Source organism: Lissotriton helveticus, chromosome 9, assembly GCF_964261635.1.
Source record: "Lissotriton helveticus chromosome 9, aLisHel1.1, whole genome shotgun sequence".
In the NCBI taxonomy this organism is placed as follows: Eukaryota; Metazoa; Chordata; class Amphibia; order Caudata; family Salamandridae; genus Lissotriton; species Lissotriton helveticus.
Window position 1 is genome coordinate 265,296,839 of NC_136070.1, and position 18,795 is coordinate 265,315,633.

The 18,795-nt window shown below is 44.6% G+C and overlaps 1 protein-coding gene across 1 annotated transcript in view; it reads left to right on the top strand.

Moving 5' to 3' along the window:
- The window catches only part of VASH1 (vasohibin 1), a 124,225-nt gene that overhangs the window by 78,169 nt on the left and 27,261 nt on the right, over positions 1-18,795 (top strand). The window contains exons 2-4 of the mRNA XM_078659941.1: positions 11,400-11,488; positions 12,292-12,348; positions 15,341-15,415. Coding sequence (XP_078516067.1) covers positions 11,400-11,488; positions 12,292-12,348; positions 15,341-15,415 — 221 coding nt within the window. The remainder of the gene's footprint in view (positions 1-11,399; positions 11,489-12,291; positions 12,349-15,340; positions 15,416-18,795) is intronic.

The following is an 18,795-nucleotide window of genomic DNA, read 5'->3' on the forward strand; positions in this document are numbered from 1 at the left end:
GTCATATAAAGTGTATATCACGAAGCCTTGCTTTGAGCTGCCGGCACACTTCCCTCTTGCAACCTAAGAGCCCCCCAAATGCTTCTTCAAGCCACCTTCCCCCCCCCCCCCCCCACACACACACCCCACCCGACACCCTGGAGACAGACCTGCGCTGTTCCATGCACTCTGTCCAGCTGTGTCTCTAGATTCTGCTGCCCTTGTGCGCCCCTTCCTTACCCGCTGCACTGTCAGACCGCAGCTCTTTTACCCACACCTCTTCCCTGTGCCCAAGCTCTGGGTGGCTGCAGGCGTGTCCTGCATGAGAAAAGGAGCTTTACGGCCACCCCGCAAGCCACGCCACGTTTCACGCCATCACTGTGGTATCATCATGTCTTTGCCATGCATTCTGTCCTTAGTTACATGTGCGCTGCTGCTCAGCCAGTGTGCCTGCGAGGTTATAGAATGCTGATGGGTGCATGGTTTGAGTGAGTCAGTTGGAAGGTGTGGGCTGAGCAGCAAGGATGCTGCTCCCGGTGAGGCCTTCCTTCTATTGTCTTACCATCTTCTTCCTGTAACTTATGACTTCTGCTGAACCTATCCCAAAGAATAAACAATCTTGTTTCGCCTTGACTACCCTGCATCCTCATTTATCACAATGGCGACGAGGATGGGATCTAGCGTGACGACTAAAAGGCTACTGCTGGAACAGGACATACCTCTCACACTGATGCGCACAGCTTAGACATTAACATTTGAAAGGACCTGGTACTCATGCCTGTTTTGTACTGTGGGCCTGCTAGCGCGGCTGTCAATTCAAGTAACTCGCGCTCGTTCAATATAATTCAGGATCACTTTGTTTACTATTTCTCTGCCCAAACTGTAGGGGTTGTTCCCTTTTGTTCTGCTGTAGGCACCGCTGTGTGTTTCCCTAACCACTGCGCTTAAAACAGATTTCATTTACAGACGCTTTATTGTTTTACAATAATTTGCATTTTCTCTGCTCAGTAGGTTGTAAATTGCTTTTCTCTTTACCGTTCTGTGTCTTAAGCAGATTTCTTCTAGTGACACTATTTTGACATTTTGCATGTCTGATACGAGTATCGTTTGAGGCTGCCATAACGTGTTCATTGCCTCATACATTTTATCGGGTGTAGTTTTAACACATTTTTTATTTCTGTCTATTTCTTTATACTGTGCTTAATTTTCTGTCTTTTAAGCATGATCTATGCTCAGCTGGGCTGCTGTGTACTGCATTTACTTAGTAAGCGTTTGATAATTTGATTAGTGAATTTCATTCTTAAATTCTAAGGAGTAAACCCCTGTCTGCTGTTCTGTTAGGCAGAATACGGTGTGTGTGTTGCACCTTATTCAAATGTTACCGCGGCCAGGGCGACTGACGCTGGAATCTGGGGATCACGGTTCGATCCCCGGCTCCGGCGGCAGATTAGCCCAGCACCATGTGACTCTGGGCAATAGCTCGCTTAATCTTCCCGACGGCCCCCAGCGCCTAGAGACCCTTACGGGTGATTGTGCGCGTTACAAATGTGGACTTTACTTTACTTGTTGTCGGGGTTATGTTTTTCACCTGAATGGTGCGTACTATTACTTGAGTTGGGGCATGTTTATTGCATTCCAAATAATTCTTGCAGTTACTTGTGGTGCGGCAGGGAAGCTGCAACTCAAACTTTACTTACATTTATTGGTGTTGGAGCATGTTGTGGTGGCTTCCATACCCTACTTAATGTTGCTGGTTATGGGCAAGTATTTTGCGCTCAAACCATACTTCCTTTTACATGTTCTGGGGTGTGTGTTTACACCCAGACATTGCTTACTAGTGCTGGTGATAAGGCACGCTGTTGCACCCAAACTGTACTTACATTTGTTGTTTGTGATAGGCATTTACGTTGGGCCTAAACCGTACTTACGATTACATGTGTTGGGGCATTTTTACTTGTACCCTAATGTTACATTGTGATGGGCTGATGAGTTGCTACCCAAACAATATTACATTACAATTTCTTACTAGTACTGGTGATGAGGCATTTTTCTTTGCGCCCAAACCTTTTGCTTTGGGACATATGTGTTGCACGCACAGGGGCATATGTTTTGCACTTTCTTAGATATTGTTGTGTGGTTGGTTGATTGTGCAGCTGTATCGCACCTGTTGGAGCACACATATTGCACCCTTGTGCTATGCTGTAGAGTCTGTGACTTTAGTGTGTGATGTCACTTTTGTTCCTCTTCTTTATTTTATTACTTTTAGTGCTGAGGGGGGAAGTGTGGGTGTTTCTCCTGAGTGATGTATGTATATGAAATTCTTCACCTTGTATCATTACTTCATAACCTGGTCTGTTAATTTTATGTATTTATTACTGAATTGTTACTTACACCATATGCCTTCTTTTTAGGTTTCGAAACCTGGCGAGGGGCGAAGCCCCTCCCAGATCGAAATCTATTGTTTTCAATAGTGAGGTTAGGACAGCCTCTGTTTCCAATTGGCTAGCTCCATAAATGGAGACTAGCCATTGGGAGACAGAGGCTGTCAATCGCGCTTTCTCATGAAAACGCGATTCGGGGGCGTTTCTGGTGCTTTTTTTAAGCCCCGCCCCTTTGTCCCGGGCCGCGCTGCGATTGGCTGCCGGCCCGGGACACCCCCGTGACGTCATTCCCGGGCCGCGCTGTGATTGGCTGCCGGCCGGGAAACCCCCGTGACGTCAGCCAATCACAGCGCGGCCCGGGACCTGACTTGTTTTCTATCTGTATCTGGATTTCCTCGGCTCCCAAGAGCCCCTGCCGCCCAAGATCTGTAACGCGTTTTTTTTTTTTTTACTACTAATATACTATTAAAGTTACCCATTCTACCCATATACCATTACTATAAAAAAATCTTAAGTCGTTTCTACTTCATATTAAATAAATTCATGAATGGGAACCGTGCCTATTTTTAATAAGTATATAAAAAATAGTAATTTTCAGGTATACATCAAATGTGCGCAGTAACTACAGAACGCGAGGAGGTCTTTATAGCTACAGATTTAATTAGACTTTCTGTTACTTGGTCACCTTATATCAACTACGGTGCATTAGGAGCGAAGAAGACGTCCGCGCAGGACTTGCTTCCCAGAGATGGCCGCGTATAGTCCCTCCTCTCTGTCCGCGCCCCCAGACGCAGCCAGTCTCCAGTCCTCTTTCCATGGCCACGGTTGCGGAGCCAGACAGAGCACTAGCAGGGGAAGCAGAGGAAGATTGTCCGCCAGGGCCTCCGTACCGGAAGTAGCTCTGGGGCCGCCGCTCCGGCCCCTTTGTAGTGATTGGAGAGCTGGGCGTGGGAGCCGTGCTGAGTGAGACGGACGGGGGCGTGCAGCCGGGGCGGGGGAGGCCGGGGGGGCCTCCCGGGGGTGCGAGCACTGCTGCCGTGGCATGGGAAGGGATGCTGGGAGCCGGGGAGGTGAGGAGCCAAGCCTGCCTGTGCTGGAGGTGCGAGGAGCATGTCCCCTGGGGACTGATGCCCTGCTGCACCGGGGCTGCGGGGAGACATCCTCCCCCTGTGTGTCTGCCTCTCCCCCTGGATGCTCACTTCCCCCCCTGTGTGTCTGCCTCTCCCCCTGTGTGTGTCTGCCTCTCCCCCTGTGTGTGTCTGCCTCTCCCCCTGTGTGTGTCTGCCTCTCTCCTGGATGCTCCCCTCCAGGACAGTCCTGCCTCCCCGTGGCCGTGGGTGGCTGTAGTAATCTGTGCACATTGAGACTGAGTGTGATGAGCCCCTGTGCTGGAGGCAAGAACATCCTTTCACCTGAGCAGCCTGTGCTTCCTGCACCGCTATAGGATGTTTGGCTTCCCTTCCTGTGCCATGCCTTTCTTATAATCTGTGCACCATGTGTATGCTTGTAATATTTACATGGTGCAATCCAAAGGTAGCTAGTGCTGAACAGGACCGTGGTAACAATGCAGTGTGTGATTGGAGGGGTGGCTGGTTTCTAAGAGCAAAAGCTGACTTCAGTGCATCATTGTTTGTTTAAATCTGTTTTTATTGATTTTTTTGTATTCTTATGAAATGCAACAGACGCTGAGAATGTACAAATCATTGTTCGAGATTCAGAACTGTTAATTGAGACTGATTTATGAAGAATTGTGAGACCCTTGAATTGAATCCATGGGGTCAGTGAAGAACTAGAGACCAGCAGTCCTTACTGGATTCGTGATTGCACTAGATACTTTATTCTATATGACTTGCAGTTTATCTTCAGTGACTGTGAATGATTCATGAAAAAGGGAATCCCTAATATTGCATTGTCGCGAAAATGGCCTTGGCAGTTCTAGACTGATCTGCTTCAGAGTAAAGGCGACAAGACCTGCTTAGCAGCCTCAGGGTATAGTGGGAGAAAGATAGTTATGGCTTTTCATAGACATCTTGAAATTCATGTTCTGATGAGTTGATCCAGGGACTGGGCAAGAATGCTGCTTAACTTTAGAAAAACGCAATAAAGATCCACTTTAGTACTTTATATCAAATATTTATTGTATTTGCTCTTTCCATTCACAGCCAGAGCCTTTCTCTTGGACAATATTGGCTCTGAGAGCCTCTTGATACCAACCTACACACTGCTGAACAGGGTGGGGTGCTCAGAGGCGTGTTAATCAGCTGACAAATTGAACACAATAAAGTGGGCCACCTACATCCGCAATATAGGGAATGGCTGTTTGGAAAGCGAAGAAAAAAGCTGCCTTGATGCTTCTGAGATTGAAATCCTGACTTAGGCTCTGAATTTTATTGTTCGTCATAAATGCTTGCAGTTGGAAAGAGGGCACCTTCCCTAATGTTTTTACCAAAAAATATTTAAAATTGGGTGTTATTTCATATGCAATAACTAGATTATTTTAACTAATTTTGAATAACGTTTTTTTTTTTTTTTAATATTTGACTTTGGCTTATTATTTTAATTCCATGTGTTTTCATTTCATTTTATTGTGTTATCTTTCATGATTTAAACGAAAACAGAAATAAGATTGACTTATTTTTCCAAAGAAGACCTACTCGATTTCCTTCATAACATTGGAGATGCACCAAAATATTAAACATACACTGGGTGGGGTGTGTCCAAGATGGCAACGGAGTAGGAGCCTTGTATCCCCGCTCTGCACCCAAGAAAAGTCTCCCTCATGTCTTCCTGCCCGGGCTCTCATAGTTACTATTGGGCTGCAGATGTTGAGCGAGCGATTTCGAGGTCTGTGTCTGAAGAGCTAGGGCCTGCAGCTGCAGTTCGGGGACCTGGAGCTGGGTAGGTGCATGGCGCTCTGGGGTGGGCGACAGATTACTGCCATCTCATCCCCCAGCTATGAAGAGGAGCGGCACTGCTGCCACAGGGCCTACACTGCAAGTTCCTGCAGCAAGGAAATGTGTAACATTCATAAAAATAAAGATGATGAGTCTTGGGTTGGTAGGTCCAGATGTAGGTTTAATCTTGGAATCAAAGGTTGATGTACAGGATAAAAGCAGGAATGTAATTCAGTAAAATCCCCAGTTTAGACCCCACCGGGAGCAGCTGCACTGCTGCTCAGCCTAAGATGTAACTGACAATCATCTCAAGCAGACACAAAAAGAACTCTAGGTGACATAGATGTAGGCTGAGCAGCTTAGAACAAACACTAAACAAGGATTTACAATGCAACGGTTTCGCCTTTGGAAATGTTAAAGCTATTTGCAATGTAAATGACTGCCATTTATTTATCTGTTTTCAAAACCAACACATAAATACAAATGTTGTCATTTACAATGCCAATAGCTCAAACTTTTCCAAAGTCGAAACCGTTGCATTGTAAATGCTTGTTTTTTTATGACGTTGAGTATTACCATCTTCTGTATTCATTTTTTTTACTCCCATGTTTTGTGCTCATCCCATGGGTGTTATGTATTATTTTCTTACTTGGATTCATATTTTCAACTGTTTCCATAAAGAAGGCAGGTGTTTGGTATCTTTGTGTCTTTGCCATACATTCTCTCCTTAGCTATATGTGCCCTGCTGCTCAGCCAGTGTGACCGAGGTTATAGAATGCTGATGTGTGCATGGTGTGATTGATTCAGTTTGATTTCAAAGTATTTTATTAAGAGATTTTATATATACAGTACAGTAGTAGTGCATGAGGGTGGTTCGCAGACGCCTTTGGGGTTACATAAGGCATGATGGTTAGCATGGCTGATCATGGGTCACAAACGTTCGACCTGCTGGTTGGCGTGCATTGTTCCAGGTACCACTGAATGCGTGGGCTGAGCAGCAAGGATGCTGCTCCCAGTGGGGCCTTCCCTCTTTCTTCTTACCATCTTTTTCCTGTAACTTATGTCTTATGATGACCCTATCCTAAAGAATAACCCATCTAGTCTTCACCTTGTCTACTGACTACCCTGCATCCTCATTTACCATAACCACTTACTGAAGGAGGCCATTATTGACGAGTGACGCTGATGCTGTTCCTTAAGTGATGATGTCTTCCTTGGCCCCTCTGGCCTGTCATTCATTAGAGCAATAAATGGCTCGGGGGCTTTTAAGGGCACAGCCAGGAAGTCCTCGGTGATATTAGTGTAACCCAAGCCTGCAAAGGGACGGTGCAGTGTAAAAGGAGCCCTAACCCCTGCACAGTGCAGAGGGTGAATGGAGCACTTTACATCCATAAATCACTTGTAATGTACTGTATATTTTATGTACCTCTCGGTGGTCGACTTAAACAAGCTTTGCTGCTGTTTATTTATTCATCACCAGGCACATAGCTCCTGCACAAATCCCTACAGCACCTCTTCCAAGGTAAAGGTTATTTAAGGCAAATTATCGACAGGACAGGCATTTGTTACATGATATCGAAAATAATTCCATGTCCGTGTCACAAAATCTAATCCTAATATGATCGTGGTTAGGGGTAGACAGAGAGAGCGTGACACGGGAATCTCACTAGTGAGGCAGGAAAAAGGGGGTCATCATAGAAAGTGGCTCAGTGAGATAGTGAGGCCTAAGCGGTCTAACCCCTTGTCACTGGCACAAGAAATAACCACATCAATCGCACAAGGAAGATGCCAACACAAGTAGGCAGATTAAAAAGGGTGAAAACGAAGAAACACAACTGACTGTGCGCAGGGAAATGCCACTGGTCCATGTGGTCCAGAGGCTACGCAGCCTCAAGCATTTCTGCTTCGTTCGTTACAGCACCGCCTGCTGGCAGAGTGGGGGCCTGCAGTAAATGTGCATTCCCCACAGCGCCTCCAATCCGAAGAGCCCAGGACTGCACCTACTGTGGACTTTGCACAGCAGTGCTTCACACCACTCCCTGCAAGACCTCCTGCAGGCAGCAGTAGGGGCTGTCAGGGCCACCAGTAATTATGTACCATTCTCTACAGCACCATCTGCACAGAGAGGAACCGTGAGCCCTGCATCTCAACCCAAAGGGCCTCGTAGTGGGGGAGGTGTGACCCTTAGACCCTGTGAGTGAGTTCTCCCACACAGCACCTCCTGCCAAGAGGCAAGATTTGCAGGGACGGTGGGCACCCCTACACTCCTCCCCACAGACTCTCCCTGGCATAGATTTCTTTTACTTGTCTTTTATTTGATTAATGCTTGAAAGCAAGATCTCTCAGAATAAACACCGGGCTTTGCGTGCTATCCTATACTGTGTAGGGCTCAGTGCATGCCTGGTGGATTGTGTAACTATTGAATTTTGAGTTTTTGAATATACTTTGTAATAATTGTGTTGATTTTTGGTTAGTATTAATCACCTTAATGTTTGTTTAACTGAGCATTATCCTAGCTGCCAGCTGTCCCGTTTTTGCTGGGACGGTCCAGGCAAGTTTTAGACTGTCCTGAGTAATTCACTATCCCGGGACAGTCCCAGCAATTGCACTTCCAGCCCTGCCAAGTGAAGGGAATTTTAAACTTTAGGCTAAAGTAGTCGAGTTGGAAAAATTCTCCCATGCAGCTGAATGGGATAATTTTTCAAATTCAGCTACTTTGGGTTTAACTTTGAAATTCCTGTAGGCAAAGTTAAATATTACTAATAATGTGGGGTGGGCGGAGCTTTGGGGCAGTGGGTGTGGTACATTTTCAAGTAAGTAATTGATGGCTGTGCTGCAAAGTGTCCGTAGAATTTATTTTCAAATGATGGCAACTATGCATTCTTGGTGCGCAGGGCTGAGGGATGGAAATTAAAATATAATTCAGTGAACTTAATCCCGAAACACTTGTAGAGAGTCTGGAGGAGGTCATTCACCAGGCCAAAGATTGCGGGTCATTCCCTCCCGGCATAAGGCGAGCCAGGATTATTTTAATTCCAAAGCAGGGATGGCCACCAGACCTGTGCTCGTCCTATCGTCCCATTTCTCTATTAAATATGGAATTAAAAATCATGGCTGAGGCCCTAGAGAGCCGACTGCTTAAAGTGATTCCCTCTTTGGTCCCACTGGACCAGTCTGGTTTCATGCCTGGACGAGCCACCCAACACAATATAAGATTATTACATAATGCCTGGGCTGTGAAGGGCAGGCTGGTAGGACAACTGTCCAACACTTACCGTATGGAGGGCGGATAGACCCCTAACTCCCTGCAGCGGCTAGTTAAATGCTGAAGATTTGGAAGAACACTATAAAGAGACTAGGCTGGGATGGATGCTTGACCAGGGAGACGCCATCCTGGGAGAACAAGTTACTAGCACAAGTATTGACATTAGAGGAATTCCAAAGATGGGATGCTGTTGGGGGATCTGGACCCAAGGAGACGTAATGCAGGGAGTAGTACTTTAGTCTTATCAAGATCTTTACATGGGATATAAACTACATCTCAGTCAATGTTTTCGCTACCATATGTTGACATGCAATTAAGCCCTACATAACGGAATTAGAGGATTTCCCCGAGTTTAATCCACTAGAAGTCAAACTCCTGATGGGAGAGCTGTTGGACGATAAGATAACTCAGATCTATCGCACTCTGATCAGGAACACTGCAGGTTCTTTTGACATACTATGGTTATCCTGAGAGCAGGACTTGGGTACTCTTGAGGAGGAGGAATGGAGAGAAGCTAGGGTGGCCCCAATGGAGACAGCCATTGTGGCAAAGCTCTGCCTCGTCCAGTTGAAATACCTCCATAGTGTATTCTGCAGAAGGCCTAAATTATGGAAGATTGGGGCAGTAAACTCTTCCTTGTGTTTCCGATGTTCCTTATTGGATTGAGATTTCTTACTTACCATAGGGGCTCTAATAGACTCACCTGTTACTGGGAGGCAGTGCTGTCCTGTCTGGGCTTGGTGTTAGGCTCGGTGTTGACGCCAGATCCTAAACTGATTATTTTCCCTATAAAAATTGACTTCGACTCCAATAGATACAAAATGGCCTTGCTTTGGTTGGGTTTGGTGATGGCAAAGAGAGATATAGCTTGTGATGGAAAGATAAAGAACCCCCCTCAGTAGTAGAAGCATGGCGTAAAGGCTTGGAATGCTGCATGATTATGGAAATGCCAATATACGTGGCTAGAGGTCTCCTGCAAAAACATTCCAAAATATAGAAGGCTTGGGGCCAATATCTCAAGATCTTTCTTGATCTAATCAATTCACTGACAACAGACCTAGATTAAGAGAATAAAGGTTATGGGACCTGACTGCTTGAGATGGATGGAGGGGAGATTTTCCAAGTTATTTAAGAATCGATTGTTACACGTTTGGATTGTAATGCTAATCGTTGGAGGGTGGGGGAAGGGGCGGTGAGCCTGTTCCGTTTTTTCTTTGGTGTCTTGCTATTCTGCTTGTATGATGTGCAGGATTATAAATCCAGTAAAAGTTGTTATTAAAAAAAGATCAGTGGCAATAAATTCTAGGTAGGTTTATGATTTGTTACTACAGGTGAGGTAACTACTGCAGACCAGGGTCTCTTGGCAAAGCAGGCGAGGCAACGGAAGACCTTTTGCATGCTGTTGGATGAATGTGGCAGGACTGTTCTGATTGTTAGACCCTCCTCTCTGCTGCTTTTGATACGCGGAGCATACCAACTTGGCTACCAGACTGTAGGGTGTGGCAGATGGAGACCTGGCTTCTAATTGGCTGCTGCTTTTCCTCTGTATCCAATCTCGGTCAGTTTCCATGCCTCCTTACCAGTCTGCTTTCTATAATTTATGCTGTGGGGTTGCTCAGGGCTTGGCATTGATCCCCAGAACTGTTCAATCTGGTAAGTAACCTCTCTGGCTTCCTAGATTCAGCCTTAAGATATGCGTTTGATTGCTATGCAACAACACCCAGACTATTCTTCATTTAAATATAACTAATGAGGCAGATATTGCAGGTTTCCTCAATTGTCCTTAAGCCATGGTGGGATAATTGCAAGGTATGTAATTGATGCTCAAAGAAAGAAAGAAAGGCAAAAGTAGTGATTCTGGTGGGCCATCTTCTGTCTGGACCCCCAAACTGGGTAGAGATTGAGGGAAAATCTCTCCATACGCGTAAGTGGTCCAGCCTTTTATGCTTCTTTGTAAAATGGTGATGCATTCTGTATTGCCTAAATATCCTGTCAGTTGCCTTCACATGACCCAGTGTGTGGCAGCTAGACTTTTTTTTATTTTTTATTTTCCTCCATCTCTGAGCATCTTGGTTAGCCGCACTTTCTTTGATGGCACGCCGAATCGTCTAGACAAATTACAATTCAAATGCCTGTGTATCTCTGATACCAGGGCTGCTTTCCAGCTTTCCAGGTTCCAACACTATAGCCATGACAGAACCTCCAGATCGTCCTTCCCGCGTGGCTGTTCTGGTTGCGCTGTCTGTGAGGTGTTGCCAGATAGGTGGCAACTTCATCTTTGAAGTCACAGCCAACCCAAGGAAAGTTCTACCTTTACACTTCAGGTCCAGCTCTGATCACTCCTTCTTTAACCCCTTCGACGCTGATGACGAGCTGGGCTCGTCATGGCGTAGCCTCCTCGCACGCTCATGACGAGCCCAGCTCGTCACGTAACATGCGATTTAAAAAATCTCAGCGTACGAGCGGAATTCCGCCCGCACGCATGCGGTTAAGAAGCAGCTGGAAATTTCTGTTTTCTCGATAATTCCTGGTTACTCCACTGCCTTTGGCTTCTTTTATACTAGTCCGATCATTAAATTACAAATATAAAACAATTAAATCAATAGGGCATTCGCCACTGCACCTGTGACCTCCAGTAGTGTACACCAGAAACCCAGTGCAGTATTACATAGGTATGGTCATTTGCAGTACTTCTGTGGGAGATGGTAATTGTAGATGAGCAGAGTATCATTTTGGACTCTTTGTCATTCGGTCCTTGTTTTGTTCCCATGACCAGTGCACAGGGCTGGGAATGGGGGAGGCAAAGGAAGGTTGTTACTGATTTGTGAGCTGGGGCACCATCAACTGTTTAGTGACTACATTGCTGTCTCTTCTCTACAGGTTCCCATACCAAGTGTGCCTACGTTTCCAGCAGCCACACCCATTCAGGAGCGCTTGGAGGCGATCCAGAGGTACATCAGGGAGCTGCAGTATCCTTTACACGTTCTGACAGGGCGCTATGGCTGGTGCACCTAGAAGCACATAAAAAATCTGCAGTGTTCAACAGTAGCAGATTGGGGCAGTCAGTGAAGATGAATTGTACTCCAAGCACAAGGGTGTGGGGTTGAGGAGGAGGGAGAACTGGAAGAATGTTGGTGGGTAAAGGAGATTGAGTAGAAAACATATCACAAGGTCAGAGCGTGGCACGTGGATGCCTTCTGTTCAGAAGTGGGCATATATGTACTAGGCTTGGGCGGAGTTAGTGGAACTCTGCAAAGTGCTCAAACATTAGGTCATGCTGTTCACGCTGATTTCTTAGCACCGGGTGTTTGTCAAGTGCTGGAAAATCAGTGCGAACGGCACAATGCACAGCGCAAGAGGTTGTTGCTTCTTTCTGCTGCTTGAGTGGATGTTCTACTCGAGTGGCAGCTTCCGCAACGCGAACCGAAGGTTTCTCAATGCGAGTGGTAGCGGCCGTCCGCGACCGTTCTCTTTGAGAAATTTGGCCAGGAGGTGGTCTGGAGTAAGATTTCCCTGGCTCGCGCTTGCCAACTTAAGGTGTGTGAGCAAAGAAAAATCTCCACTCTACAGAGTTTTTCTGCTTGGGAAAAACTGGGCAAACTCCGTGAGCAGAGCGGAATTTCACACCCAGGCCTAGTATGTAAGCTTTCCCATCTGTGGTATTGGTGGAATCTCCAGTTGATTGTCATTGTGTCGGTGATAGGGGCTTACAATATGAGCTCTTGCTATCCTTTTCCAGCAGCTACTGTTGCCTCTTAACGTCAATTTGCAGATACAATCACACCGGGACACAGTTCTTTGAAATCAAGAAGAGCCGACCTCTCACTGGGTGAGTACCTGCTTCTCACCTTAGCCCCGCTGACCTACCACAAGGTACTTCTAACCTGCCTTTAATGACGTGCATTGTCTCTTGATATATCTCTGTCAGGACCAGCAACATGAACCCTAGTACTTGGCCAATTATACTTTTTTCAATTTCTTTGGGTTTTCAAGTTTTGATCTTCACACCCTGGTACATAGGAGGCCTAGGTGAAATTTGTGTTACCCCAGCGAAATAAGTGTAACTTTATGTTATTCTTGTTACAACAAATACCTGAAATTGTGCTGTTGTGCCACATTACATAAATAATTACATGCTGTTTGTGGTACAAATGTACTGCGAACGACAACACGAGCAGCTTTTGTTCAATATGCTTTTGTTTTTTGTGCACTATTTTTTGTTGTTGCGTAAAATGTATCCTTCTGTCCAAAGTATATGCAAGGATACACTAAAATACAGCACAAATGCCACTTTTGCATTTCACATAATTGTGTAATTTTGATGAAATTTCACATAAATACGCAAAAGCAAATGATATGAATTTCTTACACCCCTAATATTTAGCAAGAGTGTTTTGTGTTTACTGCTCTTACTATCACTCTGAAAGTGAATGAAAGGAGTCTAGCGTTGACTCCAAAGGACCAAAACTAACAGCTGCTTGTCCAAGATGTCCCTCTCTGGATATGTACAAGTTAGTTCTTCCGGTCAGATGCTTTTGTATCCTCACCAGTCCAAAGGAGGAGATTTGCCGGGCTAGAGCGTGAGATCTCATCCACCAGAAGGGTCATCTTCTTTATCCATTTGATACTTCTGCCCCTCTGCCCAAGAGAAGGGCTGCAGAACATGCTGTGTGGCAAACTGACCACGGAGAGTTACAACCTGTCTCCATGTTTGTGTTTTCTAGTGGATCTCAGCTAGTGTTATTCTATCATCAGCCACTGCATGTATCTTCAGAACCATTTCTCATCTCCTTCTTGACCCTCATCCAGCTTCATTTATTTGCATGTTTGGTTATTGTTAGCATTGAATGCCATGAAAGTGGTCACTGCTACAGGTACCTGGGGGGAAAAAAGCCTTGGTCTTGGTGAAGTTATGAAGTTGTGTTATCCTGGGGAAAGCTTGTAGGGGCATTCAGTGTAGTGTGTTGAGGAGGGTGTGGTGGTCCACAAGCCCTCACACCAACATTAAAGTCAATGAGATGGCCTTTATATCAACAAAAATTCTCTTCAACATTTCCAGTATCGCAAACTGCCCTGATCTCGACTTAGCAATTTTACTATTCACATTTCACACCTGGCAAAACCTGGGTGCCAGAGCCACGCCAAAGTCAAGCAAGTCATTTTAATAGTCTTTGTGATGTGGAAGTCTCTTTCTGTATGCTTATCTATACACTCGGGTACACTATTTTGAAAAGCTGATCTGTCGGTTGCTCACTAAAGTGGTTCCCTGGTTAAATAGTCAGACAGTCATGATTGGGGTTGGAGAGTGGCTCTTGCACCTTTTGGGCCGGGGGTCAGTACGTTTGTTGGATAGTAATAGATATGCTCCTACTTTACTAGCTCCCACTCAGAACTTCAGCATGGCTCAAAAGGAATCTGAGGCTTGTGGCTCCTTCTGGAGAAAAGCTTGACTCACATAGAGCAAGGGTCCTTCCAGTGGCCATTTCCTCAGAGATAGAGCAGAAGTGATGCTGTAACCCAAAAGCCATACAATCTACTCTCCCTGTACGCTCTCGAGCATTGTAGGCCGACATTGTCTCGCCACATCTTCCCCTGCGGCCAAAACATATCAGTTGCAAAGAGCTTTGTGTATGCTATTTAATTATTTTCTTTTAGTTTGGAGTAAACTGTGACCTCGTGGAACTGGTGCAACAGACGTATGGTGGGCTCCCCATATTCCAGGACTGCTTTGGTTCATGTGGAGGAATGTTAAACTAGCTGAAGAACTTGCTATTTATTATCCCCCGTTGCTAGATTTAGTGAGTTTGTCAGCAAACCAGGAGAGGGCATATGCTTTATTGTTATTATAATGTATGAATTGTTGTGGTATTTTGTATACATTTTAATACACTAAATCTCAACACAGATCAATCTCTTACGATTCCGGAGTTTGGGGCACTTTGGCACTTGGACTAGACAGTGGTGTGGAGGAGTTGCTGTATTTGTATATTCTTGTTTTTTAATTTGCTGATAGCTAGACTACTTTAATAGGTTATGGGTATGAAGGTCCAATAGGTTTGGACAATATCAGATGGCCATGATGCCCATGACACATAATCAGTTAGCACCCATCTACTCTAATATAGGATTGAGTGACTTAGTCAATAACTGAACACCTGCTCTGTTGATTTGAAAAGATGGTTTGGTGTCATTTTGGATGATGCAGAGATCGCTGTCTCTCTCCCTTGGTGTGAGAGAGTGTAATTGTATACATGCAATAGTAGGAGTGATAGCATAGAGGTTAAGAGATGCTGCATGTAAGGGTTTATTCCAATACTGTTGGACAGTGATCATTGTTTGGCATCTGTTCTATGGGAAAATGTGTAGCCATTCAGATGCAAGCCTGGTAATGTTCTTTTTGTCATTGAGTGCTTTGGTCAGTGCTGTTGACGTAGCCGAGAAGAACAGGGTACATCATCCAGGACAGCTTAGGATATGGGTTTTTGTACTGCATGACCAGCCACTATGCATTCCTCCTGCAGCAGAGTTACTATGCTTACTTCATTATCAGAGTGATTGTCATACTGTGCATATCAAAGTGACATTGTTGTGCTGGGGGTCTTCATTTTCCAGCCAATGCCATGTGTAGCTGTCTGTTCCATCAGTGTTTGTTATTCTGCTGCACTTATCTCTCCATAATCCTTCCCACAAGGGTTTACACAGGCGCCAGTCCCAGTTACACCAGGACATCAGTGCCAGGAATAGAAAGTTCCATTTCTGTTGATTCATGCTTGGCGTATCCTTAATTCTGTCTTTTCTTCTATCCCCGCTTCCTGTTATAGGTTGATGGACCTGGCCAAGGAGATGACCAAAGAGGCCCTGCCAATTAAATGCCTGGAAGCAGTGATTCTGGGAATGTATCCTTTTTTTCCTGGTTGAGAGCAAGATGGCCTTGGTGCAGATGAGGGTCTTCAAAGTTCCTTGAAAAGAGTCAATGTTGATAAGTTGTGAAAGACCATTGTGAACATTCTGTTTTTGGACTAATGTTTGAGAGGTGTGTGGGCTTCAAGGAGAAATGAAGATAGAGCGGCCTCCAAGTAACCCAACGTGTTGTAGTTCTCATGACTGATGGGCAGTGTTGGTAATAAATGCTGGGAACAGTGGGATCTCACTCTCCCAACCAGCCCAATCACCCTTATAATCCTCTTCAGACTTCTTTCTTTCTCCTGTCTCATATCACTGACCACCTGGCTTACATCATAACCCTATCCTGCATAGCAGTGTAAAATAAAAGTCACACTACGAAGCAAAGCCCAACATTGGTCTCTTTGCAGAGATTGCAAAAATCCATCAGTGCTGCACTACTAAAAATATATCAATCCTGCTGTGGAGCAATAGTCCTGTTGGTTTCAATGAACAGCAGCTCACTGCATCATCAGGAGAGTGAGGGTTGTTTCGCGCTTTGACACAAAATAAAAAGCCAGAGTATCACAAACGAGGTGTGATATATGTGGAACTGGTTAGCAATTAGGTTTGGGTGTTTGTCTATTGTTTCAAAGGATATAGTACCCTCACCCATGCAAGGTGGCATGCTTCATCACTAGGCCGATCATCGTTCGGAAAGTGAGCCCACAACAGTTGTCTTTTTTTCCTTCCTAAATGAACACAAGTGCCTAATATATCCCTGAAGCCTCATAAGGTACTCAACAGTGGCCTACATTTGCAGTTCTTTCATGTTGGGTATTAACAATTGTATATAAAACTCCACTTCCACTAGGTTGAAATAAAAACACTACATAGCTTGCACTTATTGACATACGGTGTGCTTCCTCTGGGCTATTATGTAGTCTGGAGGCAAGTTAAGATAACCTTTCATTTCAGGGGCTAAAATAAAACTTGGGTGATCAATGAGTGCTAGTTTAGGAGATTAAAGTCTGGAGGTAGTTTCCTGCACTCCTGCGCTTACATTTCTGTGAGGTAAGAAAATCATGATTGTCTAGAACATAGATCATGATGACTTGTCTAGAGTACTTCATCAATGCTTGGCACCTTTTCCTTATTACATATGGTGGAATAGGCAATGGAAGAAAAGTGTGCTTAAATATTCCTGCTTAATCTATGTGGCAGAAAGAAATCATTTTGTGCACTGTTGCACTGCATGTCATATGGATGCATTACTTGATCCAGTTCAAGGTATCATTCAGTTCTTATTGATAATAAAGCAAATAAGTTTAGTACACACATCAATCCGTGTGCACTTGGTGACAGTGGCGCTGTGTGTAAGGAAACAGTAGCATATACCCAGAAATCACAGTCATAACACCGCCATGGAAGGATTAAAATGACTAAGACAAAATAACCTGTCCCGTCAAGGGATTTCCATATGGCCCTCAGAAGACTCTTGAGTCTGCACTATGAACCTGTGTATTTCTGTAGGCTCAGAGTCCTCTCCTGAAGTATAGTCTAGTTCCCATCTCTTCCTTATAGAGTCCACAAGTTACAATCCATAGAGACAAATCAACATCTTAGTATAGTGTATGTCTGGGAAGTTCTCAGGGTTGTATAATGTTTTTATATTAATCGAACCGTGTTTCGTCCCTCACTTTTCACTAATCCAGAGTAATTTCCAGCTATTTGGAGTTGTTAACCTACCACATGCCAGTAAATAATGTCTACATCTGGCTAGCTAAATGAATTGCATGCTACATACAAACCTGCTCCTCTTGTGCTAACTGCTAATTTCAAGGAACTTCTCTTTCAATCGAGATATGCCAGTCTGCAAGATGACCTCACTCAGTTCAAAGCACTACACGCGGAAGGCAGATACCTGATCACCATAAGTTAGGCCAGCCTCTGCAGGAGTACATCTATAAAACAGCCTACAGAGACAACCACTCTTCAAAGATGCAGGCACTGCATACACCCATTACCAGACTTTCCAAGCAGTGAACAAATCCAATACCTTCAATAGCTTTTTCACTGAGATCCAGAAAATGAGATCCCTTATTGACAAAATAAGACATCCACTCTACATCCTAGTCCCATTACTCCACCTCAGTGGACTGCATTCAACATCCTGTTGCACACTAAAAAGAACATCCTCAACTCACCTGAGGCTATCTCCTTTGCAGACAACATTGTACAGTTGTCTGGTGTTAAATGCCTCTCGGGTCGTCCCACTAATGGTGAAACTGACCGTGAACCTAGGTGATCTCGCCAACTTCAACGCCATTGCACACATACTCTACATAGAACAAATCATCAAAAAAGCAGTGCCCACCCAGCTTCTGAAACAACTCAGCATGGCCAACCTTCTACAAAATCACCCGTTGGACTTCAGACTATGGTGCAGCATGGAGCAGACACTTAAGTAGTCGACAACACCTTCATTAACTACAGAAACTACTGCACTCTCCTTATCCTACTCCACCTCTCGGTAGCTTTTGATACCATTGACAACTAAGGACTAATCCACACCATGAAATCATGCTTGGGCTTCTCTAAAACTATCTTGCAGTGTTTCTTATCCTGCCTCAACAACCACCATCAGTTTGTGCAAAGAGTATGATCGCAGAAAATATCCATCTCCAGTGGAGTACCCCAAGGAGTTACAGTCACTGGCAAAATCATGATCTGTCAAACACTTTTTTTCATTGACTCAAAAACAGTCTTCAACTAATTCAGGCGTGTATGTTAATTACTTAAAAGCTCTGTCTGATGAAGACTTTATACCTTTTGTTCACCAACAATTGTAAGCAAAAGCAAATTCAAACTTTTCTGTCGAACATAACCCTATCAGCTGACTAACAGTGTAAAATCAATGTGATTCGCCTTTGATACAGTCCTTGTATTCAAAGGTCACCTTATGTTTATCTTCTCCCACTGCGTGCTCTCCACCTCTTTGCGAAAGGTGATTTTACTTTCTCACAGTCGTTGCACAGTATGAGAATTTATTGCGAACGCACCCTTCAGACAGAAAAGTATTACTTCTCTTTAACCAGTGGTATGAAGCTTGTTGTATAGAAGATTCTCAGGGGACCTGGCACAAGCAGGGCGTGAAGATGATGTGCATGCTTTAGATATGCTTGTGGGAAAGCTGACTCGTAACACTCTGGGGGAGACCTAATCTAAGGTACAGTGTGTGCTCCAGAGCATTGTGATCCTTTGAGTGATACGAAAAGCCAAAACAAAAGGCTTAAATAACTATTTGTAATATTCCGCAGCCAACACATGATGTTTTACAGGATGTGAATCTATAGCAGAACAAATGCCAAACCGATATATACAGGTAAATAAC